Source organism: Solanum tuberosum, unplaced genomic scaffold, assembly GCF_000226075.1.
Source record: "Solanum tuberosum cultivar DM 1-3 516 R44 unplaced genomic scaffold, SolTub_3.0 scf00087, whole genome shotgun sequence".
Lineage (NCBI taxonomy): Eukaryota > Viridiplantae > Streptophyta > Magnoliopsida > Solanales > Solanaceae > Solanum > Solanum tuberosum.
Window position 1 is genome coordinate 1,425,646 of NW_006239017.1, and position 11,009 is coordinate 1,436,654.

Sequence of the window (11,009 nt, forward strand, 5' to 3'; positions counted from 1 at the left end):
TTTACTTATTACCATTATCCCCTATAAGTTTTACAAATCTCCAAAATCTCTCATTTTCGCGCATTAGATTAGTGTATCAGCGCTTATATTATTGTATCTCGCGCATCAGATTAATGTATCAGCGCTTATATTAGCGCATCAGATTAATGTATCAATGCTTTTATTATTGTATCTCGCGCATCATATTAGTGTATCAACGCTTATATTATTGTATCTCGTGCATGTATCAACGCTTCTATTATTGTATCTCGCGCATCAGATTAATGTATCAACGCTTATATTATTGTATCGTTTGAGAGATTTCTGTAATTATAAATTTTTAAGGTATAAATTGTAATTTTACTTTAAAAGTATGTGATTTCTGTAATTTGCCTAATTTTAAATAAAAAAAAGCCCAACAGAAGTTAAGGGCTCAAATGAACACAGCCCAATTAATTTTTAATACTACTTTTATAACCAGAATATTAACACGAAAGCCCTAGAACCGAAGCAGACATCTTCTATCAGCAGCTGCAGGGGAACAGCAGCATCACCGGCAGCCATGGTTAGTTAGTGTGTTAAACCTTCTAATTTTCCGACTGATTTATGTGTTAATTCGTTTGTTTTTATGTAGGTGAAGTATTCGAATGAACCAGAGAACCCAACCAAATGTGAGTACTCAATACGATACACACATTTTATTTTTTGTAGCAATATGTGAGAGTGTTTATATATGTTGGTTTTTATTTGATTTTTTAATGTTCTTGTATCAGCTTGCAAAGCTAGGGGTTCGGATCTCAGAGCTCATTTCAAGGTGTGTGATATATATTTTTATGTTACATTTTGATCTTTTGTGATTTTCTGCTTTGCAAGGTATTCGTGTCTGCTAGTTTTGTTGTTTCGTTGTGAGGTTCAATATTTTCATGGATTTTTTGCATTTGTATATTGTTCATAGTTGTTACTATGCTATAATCAAGATAAATCTAATTTCATTTGTTTGTATCAGCTGTATAGCTGTTTCCCTTATTCTGGATTCAGCAAGCATGTTTTTTGTGTTGCCTTGTGGTCATAAAAAATCACTTGCCTCGTTTAAGTAATGCCTTATTTAAGTAATGTATGCATAGATTAAGTAGTAGCTAAGCAATTTTTGACAGTTCCGTTACCCTTTAAAATAATGTGGTTTAAGCTGGGCTGTTTCAGCTAAAATACTTGTGATAATCATGGTGGCTCTGTGGTTGTTGGCAAATAACGGTGTGCTCAATTCTGTTGCAATTAGTGTATGACAGAAGAGGGTGGTACTATGCAATTTGAATGTTGATGACAATAGCTGTATTTGAATCATGTATCTGAGTTTGCTCACCAAGTTAAAGTGTAAATGCACTTTTTTGTCTTCTGTTCTTGGTAGTTCACTGAACTGCTGAGAATGCTTGCACTTTAGACATCTAAGCTCTGATATTTTTTCTTGCCTATCTGCCATGTATGAGGCTCTTAATTAAAGAAGTTGCAGTTCCAGACCACTTTGCTTTAATAATTTCATCAGGCACTGCATTAATTTTTAGACTTTGATTCTGAGAACACTGTGTCAGTTTTCCTTTGTGCTCTTCGCTGTTTAGTGGCTCTGACGATTTATCACTATCATTGTATAATATTTTGCAAAAACAAAAGATAATACAAGTAGTTCGCTATCTCAATCAATCACTGATAGCACAAAACTCTTCCTTGACTACTTTTATTCAGAATATTGATTCTTCTGGTGACAATTGGTTTTCTAGGATCAATGTTCTTTCTTCTGTACACTTCTGCATCCGTTGTAATGATATATAACAGTTCTGTATCAGTTGTGTGATATTTAACAGTTCTGTAATTTCTGATGTTCATTCTAATATTTTTATGCCTTCCTTACTCAAATGTGTACTTATTATCTATCTCTAGAATACTAGAGAAACAGCACATGCCCTTAGGAGTTGGAATGACACACACCAGTTCTGTATCAGTAGGAGTGATATTTAACAGTTCTGTAATTTCTGATGGTCATTCTAATCTTTGCATGTCTTCCTTACTCTAATGAGTACTTATTATCTATCTCTAGAATACTAGAGAAACAGCACATGCCCTTAGGAAGATGCCTTTGAACAAGGCAAAGAGCTACTTGGAGGATGTTCTTGCCCACAAACAAGCCATCCCCTTCACCCGCTTTTGTCGCGGGGTTGGTCGCACTGCTCAGGCAAAGAATCGCCACTCAAATGGGCAAGGACGTTGGCCTGTCAAATCTGCAAAGTTTATTCTGGATTTGCTAAAAAATGCTGAGAGTAATGCTGAAGTATGTTCAAATTTGTAGGATTATATTATTCCCTCGGTCCTTTGTTTTCGCTTTTCTCTAAAGATGAGTTTGTTGTTGCTTTCGCCTCATTTTAGGTTAAAGGCTTGGATGTGGATTCACTTTACATTACTCACATCCAAGTAAACCAAGCACAGAAACAGAGGCGCCGTACATACCGTGCTCATGGAAGAATCAATCGTGAGTGCTTTTATTTCCTCGATGGTTCTTATTGTAGTTGAGGATATGCATTACAATTTTAACTTCTTGGCCTTTCTGCAGCTTATATGTCGCATCCTTGCCATATCGAGCTGGTATTGTCTGAAAAGGAAGAATCTGTTAAGAAAGAGGTATAGTTTCTATCTGTTTCCTTGTTATTCCTCATAGTTGATTCTTATAACTTCAATACACAGCGTCTACTCTATGTCAGTAGCCTTTGCTTTTTCATCAGTCATCTTTAGATCTTTTTGTTTCTGCCATTATGTTGTCTCTAGTATCATATCTTTTGCAAGTATCATAAACATTTTTTATTCATGCAGCCTGAGACTCAATTGGCTCCCAGGAAGACAAAGGCATCTTCTTGAGGGGAGGAATGAATCCCTAAATTTTGGAAGTATAATTTCAATACTTATAGCCTTGGTATCAGAAGAATTTAGTGCTATTTCAAACATTTCTTCATAGGAATTTGTGTTGGTGTAATTTTATTATTTCGGAGCTTAAATTGGATTTTGTGCTTTTTGAAGCATGTTTACGAGGAAATTTTGGATTTCTATGTTGCTTTTTTTTTTCGAAGGTTGAATTAGGATGTTTATGGTATTCTGATTCTGATAGCTGGGAATGCATGGAACTTTTAACTTAACTGATGACGATGAAAGCTGACTTGATTGCTCATTTAGAGGATCAAATAATAGCGTGTTTTAGAAAGTTCTTTACACAATTGATTAAAACATCAGTAATACACAAGATAAGAAGACTAAAGGATATGAGAAGCCTTTTGTGAATGGTTGGTAGTTCATTTATATTTTTATGTGTGTTTCTTTCATTAATGTCGGTGTATCTTTTTGTTTAGGTTACCTAGATGGACTCGTTTTCTACGGGCAAGGGATAATTAATCATGGTATTAATTTAGGATGAGTTTTATCATGTTTGGTTGGGATAAAATTGCGGGATAACTTATCCTGGATTTATAGTGTTATTTTTATCCTACATTGAGGGTGGAATAATAATCCTGGGATAACTTGCTTCCTAAACTAACGAACACTTAAATATACTCCTTTCGGTGTTTGAGTCACGTATTGGTCTATATGTCCTGTCATTAATTATAAACTTATTTCCATATAGTACTTGCTCATTTTCTTGAGTTGCTGTAATTTTCCGTCATGTTGAGTAGAATTAAAACAGGAAATTACAACCAATGACCTTGAAAATGAATGGTCTTGACTCAAGACTCTCACTGGTCATGTCGGCAAACCTTCAAGGTCTAGATGTTTTTAAATATGAAGTTTTGTTCATGAGATAAGCAAGCTCACTTGTGGGAGTTTAAAGAAGACGTAGTCTCATGATTAATGTGAGAATTAATCTATTTGAGAGCCATTCAAATTACTGTATTTTACTGCACCACTTGGTGACTTTGAAGTGATCATCATAGTATTGTTTAGGTACGGTCCAACAAGAAATGGAGTGTTAAGTATGTTCTCTAAAGTCTAAACTTAAATTAAGACAAAAGCTTCAATTCAAACTTCAGTACTAGTGGAGTTTAATGTCACAAATTAAATTTGAGAAAGTTGGATATTAGATAACGAATGGAGAATTAACTACGATAATTTGACTGTTTTAATAATATATTATGCAGGATAGTAGCATGTCAACAGAAGCAGCACATAGGAGCAGGGAGAAACGTTTTCTTCAATTTCAAAAGAATTAGGCACAATATATAACTAAATTCAGGTTCAAGGTCTGCGAAGTATTTCTAGCACGTACAACTATAGCAGAGACCAAAACATAACTCGACTAAAACAGATAGTATCACAGTATGTCATGCTTCCCGAAATGAAACTTTCATGCTCGAGCAAGAACTAACATTAAAAAGAGGTTGCACATCTGATTTAAGTTAATGTTCCTAATGACATACTGCTGCATCGTCATGCATATATCCTCCTGCAGTCTTAAAACAAGCTACAATATACAAAATCCTATTTGCTTGAGCTTTTGACAACACAAAACGCTAAAGAGCCATGTGATTTCTGTTCTAAATTCTGGGATGCGAAGATTTCTTAGACAGACTGATGTACTAGAGAGCCACTTCCATTTCCTTTCCTCGCCATCCTCAAGCCATCTGATGCAGATGAAATGCCAAATGGAGGCTGATAAAAAGCAGGCGCAGGAGAAGGCGCTGGGTTGTCAATATGTTCGGGGTGATCAAACTTACAGGCAGGTCCATACTTGCAAATCCCGTAACGGCTATAGAATGAACAGACAGCTTGGCCCTAGAATTACAAAACAAAATGAAATAAACTTTGTATGGAAATCACAAGTTCACAATTATTTGGTCCATAATTGAGATTTATTGTTAGAAAGTCTGAAATAAATAAAAGGGTCCTATAATCTTGGCCAAGTACTACTATATAAGAACAAACAAACATCTTGAAAGGAATGACGTATTCCTTGAAGAAGTTGCTTCCGCAGAGTCAAATAGATGATCATTCAGACATTATCTTAGAGAAGTAAACGTTAACTAACAAGTGTCCTCAAACATTAGCTAGAAATTAAGGGCATCAGGAGGAGCAGGTGTCCTCGAACACCAGCTAAATATCCACCAACATATGCCTCAAAAAGAGAATTTCTAAGAAATATCAAAAAGCTTTTAGATCTGGAGAGACGAAAAACTTACTGGTCTTAGTGGCAGGCCCTTGTCACTGAGAACACTCGGGGGGTTTGTCAGGGATTTTTGAGTCTTTGGATGATGAAATTTGCAGTCAGACTTATATTTACAATCTCCTGTTTTAATGAAGTAACTGCAATCAGGTTGACCTGGACGTTCAGGGTATTCTTCAACAAGCCACGGTGGTTGAGGTCGGGAATAAATGTTTGTCTTAGTTGCTGGATCCTTCATAGTAAATGCTGGAGGTGTAGGTAGGCTCTTCTCTGAGGTTTGATAGACCGGGGCCTCAATCAGCAGAAACAAACAAGGTACAAGTCAGAGGAAACTCATAAAACAATAGGCAAACACTCTGTCAAATAAGTTTTATGAATTACAAACAAAGACAAATAGTAAAATGATTATAAACTTCACTTAATTCACATGGAGTATGACATCATAGAAAAATATTTTCTTTGCAGTGACTAGTGTATTTTATAACATGTGTCCAAAACACATGTAGTTAATTGAACCAAGATAGAATGACATGGCACATGGAGCTTGACTAACTGCTAGTCTGTGACTTTGTTGAGCTACAACTATACTAGTTGAATCTCTCTTCGTTAAATGTACATATCAAAACTGATAATGCTTCCATTGCATGGAATAGAAGTACCAGACTCAATATACTCTGAATCAAAGAAACAGAGATTTGCTGAAGCATTAGACACAATGACCCATCTTTCAGGACAAGCCATAAACAACAATCATTTCAGAAACAAGGAAGTTAAATTAATACATAAATTACCTGAAACCTGTTCCATTCTGGACTTAGAGGAAGAATGCCTTGGTTTGCTGGATATACCACTGGTACGAAAGGAGCTGTCTCATTCGATGCTCGTGGTGAAGACCAAGAAGACACTGGTGAATAGGAGGCACTTTGTACTGGAGCAGATCCACCATTGTTGTATCCAAGGGAAGGATTGTTTCCAGTCATTGTAGTAGGATCAGGATGATGAAACCTGCAATTGGATCCATACTTGCAGGACCCAGTGCGCATGTAGAAGGGGCAATCCTTCTCTCCCTGAAATGAAGATAAATCCCTTAAGGACATAATTCTCAAATTCAAAAAGGTTCTGAATGACAGCAAGGAGCATTACCTGTCGAATTGGCAGGCCAAGAAAGTTAAAATCCAGAACAGGTGAGATTGCACCATTTCTCTTACTATGACTATATTTACAGGCATTTCCATACTTGCACCCTCCTCCTGTTAGGTAATACTGCAAGATTAACGAAAAAGAAAAAAATTTAGCCAAAAAGGAAATATGCCACCTTCAATACAGTATAGAAGCTTTAAGAACTTATAAGTTATAACAGAGCCAAGAAGGAAAATATGTGAAAGGCATAAAAACTATTTTTTCCCACACATCCATAGTAGAGACACGCGTGGAAACAACTTAACAACTACTCTCACAATTGTGTCAGCAACTTAAGAGGACTCAATTGTATAAGTCAGAATCTTAGCATTGACAATTAAGAGGCAAATTCCAGTTACAGCACAACGCAAACGAGAGAAGCATCTTGATGCATACATATAGGCAAGGTCATCACATAGAGGTCCTAAATATCACCATAGAGAGAATTAACAACACTAAATGAAATAACATGTAAAAACTGTAGTAATCAGTCGATGTCTGATCAGTTTAGTTCTACAAATCTATCCACGAAAACACAGGACAAAGAAAGATGGATTGCTTACTGATAAAAAAGAAAAAAGATGTATCATTGAGCAGTGTCAGTTCAACTTTATGCATGAACTCATTCCACAACTAAAATACTAAATTATGCATGTTGCACTTAAAATAGCTCCTCGAATACAACTTTTTTCTCCTTCACCTAGAAATCTATGACTATTTTATTTTTGAAAACCATGGTGTCCGGGTCATCTTGCACGTACTTCGACTAATTCCACGGAATAGTTGCTGCCTCCTACAAGGATAGGTACCTCATGATTCTATCCACTAAGGCTCGAAAAGATGGGAAGAACTCAGCTAGTGTTTTTTGTTTCCACTGGGACTTAAACCTAAGACCTTGTGGTTCTCTTGACCAATAGGCCACACCCTTGGGTGCAAACCTATGGCCTTCTTATCAGTCCATTACATTCTACCATTATGCAACTGAAAGTCACTATTCTAACAAATGTATATGAGAAAAGCAGTCAAAATTAAAGGAAATTCCATGATCCCTTCTGCTATAGATTCAGTAAGTGAAGGAAATGACTAGAACTACCTACTTAAAAAAAGGAAGAGCTTACATGCACCACGGGTGGGTTCTCCCTCAGAAATTACCAGTACTTCATTATAAAACACTATGGTCAAAAGTAAAACTTTTAGTTTCTCAAACTAGATTAATTATGACAATTTGCTATTTTCTCCTCATCATCTTCTGAGGAGCAGGGGATAAGAAACAAGTTTTGAAATACATGAGTTTTGTTCTAATCTAGTAAAAAGGTAATTTCATTGAAATGAAGGGAAGAAAAAATCCCGTATGCAAGTAGTATACCAAAAAGTAGAGAAACCTACAAAGATTTTAAACCATGCTTATTGGTAATGCAACCTTACTGTATTAAGCCAAACTAGTTCAGTAACCCAATAATGTCAGATTGCAATGGTCATGCAGCCAAATCACAAGATAACAGCTTGATCAATTTGACTATCCATATAAACCAGAAATGTAGAACAGATTTTTACCATAAATTGTCTCTCATGTGTTTCTGGCATAAATTAAATGGTAGATATTAGGTGCATGTTAATAAACAAGTTTATCAGTTGATATCAAAGAGGCTGTATTTCATAAAGCACTAACATTTGTTTTTTACATTATGATACTCGATATTCAACATCAAACCAAATTAGTCAAAAGATGAAGCATAGAAGAAACAAAGATTTTCCTCGTCTCATGCTTTTAACTATGATAAATTTCATAACCTTGCATTCAATCAGCCCTGCTCTTTCCTCACTTTCATCCCTTTGCTTGCCCTTCTCCATTGCCCACTGTTGAAGAGGTCACAAACGAACTCAATATAGTAAGCATCACAAAAGTATTTAGGATCTAAGTTCTAACCTAAGCATATGAACAGTAGTAATGGAAAAAAGACCACCACAAAGATCAACATAACCTCCAGATAGTCATCCTATTAATCCACCTCACATATAGATGTCAAGTAAAACTCACTACTTTACAGAGAACAATAATGCCAATGATAGATGATATTATGGATTCTTTAACAACACATATCAATGCATGATTTATCATGCCCCTTAAGTGCCAACAACTAACTATGAAGCAGCCCTCAGTTAGCTTGCACCTCAAGCCCATCATTACTTCAGAAGTGTAGCAACAACTACTACACTCAATCTCAAACTAGTCATGTGAATCCTTTAACACCATTTGGGCCCATTTCATCCCTATTACTTTAAAAGTCCACTATGCACAAGAAAAAAACTTAATAATCCCGTAATTAAACAAACAAAACAGTAGAACATCACAATCCTCTACTATTAATAAGATTCATCCACAACATTTCTTTTATTTAACAACACCATTCATTCAATCCACAAAACATAGAATAAGTACAGCTAAAGCCACTTCAAACCCATGACATTATACCTGGTTTTGTCTTCGGGAAGGGTGATTAAACTTGCAATTCAATCCATATTGACATGTCCCTGTTTTCATATAATAAGCACAATCCACAGCATCAGGCCTTAACGGGTAATTCAACCTCCTCCCATTCGCATTAAATCCCCATTCTTTTGAACCCGCCTTACTACCGTTCTCATTTGTCACATCAATTCCATTTCCGCTCCAACTAAGGTCACCATCTTCATAGTGATCAAATCCCCATTCCTTTGAACCAACCTCACCACCTTTCTCATTTTCCACATCAACCACAATTCCACTTTCGCTCCAACTATAGTCACCATCTTCATAGTGATCAAATCCCCATTCCCTTGAAACCACTTCACCACCTTTCTCATTTTTCACATCAATCACATTTTCATTTTCGCTCCAACCAGCACCATCTTCATAATGATTACCACCGTACTCATTTCCCACTTCGTCTCTTCCATTTCCTTCATGAATATCTCCTTTAGCTCTCTCTTCACTGAATGCCTGATTTACCACCAGATTCTTAAGCTCTTCAACTATCATTTGCACATCTTTTTCATCTTCACTCTCAGATTTTGCCTTAATAGATTCATAAACACCTCCTTTTGTTCTCTCTTCACTGAACGCCTGGTTCAACACCAGATTCTGAAGTTCCTCAAAAATGATTCGCAGCAACATCTCATCATCATCATCAACGTCGTTTTCCTCAGCTTTTGGGAGATCCCGACTAGGGTTTTGAAGATTGGGTTCCGATGAAAATGACGCCGCTTCGGGAGGTTGAGGATCAAACCCTAAATACTGTTTATCAAGTGTAGGTTGGTTTAGGTTATGCATGTATAGTGATTGAATGGCTTCCATTGCTTTGTTTTGCCTCCGAATTTCAAAATGTAAAACCCTGATTCTCCATTTTCAGTCGAGGGAAGCAGTGTGGGCGAAATGAACAATGGCCAAAACAAGTCCAAATCAACGACGATTGTGAGTTTGTGACCCCAGTACTTTTTTTATATCGCCTTTTTTCCCCTTTTCATTTTCTTAAAGACAAATGTCTCTATTTTAGAGTTGTGTATTTAATTTTTGACCTTTAAATCAGTGTTTTTTTTATTTAAAAAAATGGCCCTTTTAAAACACTTTTAAGTACTAATAAAATATTGGTGAAAATATCATTCACAAGGCAAAAGTTAATCACAAAGCAAAAAATATATATTTTCGTATGACAATATAGCACAAGTTATAATTTACAAGGTAAAATAAATTATGCCGTTTAATTTCTATATAATTTATGGAATTAGAGGTAAAAATTTAGTTTCAAAATTCATAAAGTTATATAAGGCAAGACAAATATTTAAAACTTTTTAGGCTACAACTAATTTTTTTTTTGACCCACCCCGAAATAGGGGAAATCCATGCGAGAACTAATAATGTAACGCATGATGGGTTTTCTTGAGTTGGATTGGGTCATAATTTATTATAAGCTTGAAAATAATGTTAGGAGCAAATCTGGTTCAGTAAGAGTAAGAACATTTTTTTGAACCATTTTTAATATAATTAGAGCATTTTTATTTGGTATGTTAAAGGAAAAATATATTGAATCATTTCTAATAGGTAAGATTTTTTTTTTAATGTATATAAATTGCTAGGTATGTGGAATATAATCATCAAAGATGATGGAGTTAGTGAAATTTTGAATTAGTATTAATTTACAGTAGCGAATATCGAAAACCAAATGAGATTTGGGAGTTAGTGAAATTTTTCAATACAAATTAGTATTATTGAATACCAAATGAAAAGCCAAAAAATAAAGTGCAAGCAATAAGTTGGTTGATGGTACACTTCACGCAAAGTCTCTTTATTTCACGCGGTTGAACTTTCCCACGTACATTCCCCACTATTTCCCTATTTTTCCGTCTCCTTTTTGTTTTACTAGTTTTTCGGCATCAAATTATGAAGTACACGTTTCAATAAAATAATATGTAAGATAAAGAATAGGGAAAGGGGTCAAAAATACCCCCCAACTTTGGTTTATTGTTTGACTTTACCCTCGCCGTTAAAATGAAGTTAATCGTACCCCTCCCGTTACTAATTTCACCAAAATTACCCCTCATTTAGACGGAATCCCCAAAATTGATCCAAATTGACCCAATTACCCGGATTTTAAAAAAAAACACCCTAATCCCTAAATTTAAC

The 11,009-nt window shown here is 35.5% G+C and overlaps 3 protein-coding genes across 4 annotated transcripts in view; 1 reads left to right on the forward strand and 2 right to left on the reverse strand.

Moving 5' to 3' along the window:
- Positions 1-455: 455 nt before the first annotated feature.
- LOC102580731 (60S ribosomal protein L17-1-like) lies at positions 456-3,068 on the forward strand. Its single transcript, XM_015308816.1, has 7 exons — positions 456-544; positions 614-650; positions 753-793; positions 2,069-2,299; positions 2,395-2,497; positions 2,579-2,646; positions 2,836-3,068. Exons 1-7 carry the CDS (start codon positions 542-544, stop codon positions 2,878-2,880), a joined length of 528 nt encoding a protein of 175 aa, XP_015164302.1. The 5' UTR covers positions 456-541; the 3' UTR covers positions 2,881-3,068.
- A 1,269-nt stretch (positions 3,069-4,337) lies between these two features.
- On the reverse strand, positions 4,338-9,844 carry LOC102581071 (zinc finger CCCH domain-containing protein 67). Of its 2 annotated transcripts, XM_006347352.2 has the most exons (6): positions 8,823-9,843; positions 8,141-8,206; positions 6,314-6,433; positions 5,962-6,237; positions 5,187-5,462; positions 4,338-4,782 (listed from the first exon to the last, which is right to left on the reverse strand). In XM_006347352.2, exons 1-6 carry the CDS (start codon positions 9,681-9,683, stop codon positions 4,570-4,572), a joined length of 1,812 nt encoding a protein of 603 aa, XP_006347414.1. In that variant the 5' UTR covers positions 9,684-9,843; the 3' UTR covers positions 4,338-4,569. The 2 variants fall into 2 exon arrangements, with proteins under 2 accessions (XP_006347414.1, XP_006347415.1); XM_006347353.2 differs by lacking the exon at positions 8,141-8,206 and having other exon boundaries at positions 8,823-9,844.
- Positions 9,845-10,848: 1,004 nt separating this feature from the next.
- Positions 10,849-11,009, reverse strand: part of LOC102581636 (uncharacterized) — a 5,732-nt gene continuing 5,571 nt past the window's right edge. Inside the window, exon 3 of the mRNA XM_006347354.2 lies at positions 10,849-10,991. The gene's annotated coding sequence lies outside the window, so the exon portion shown is untranslated. The remainder of the gene's footprint in view (positions 10,992-11,009) is intronic.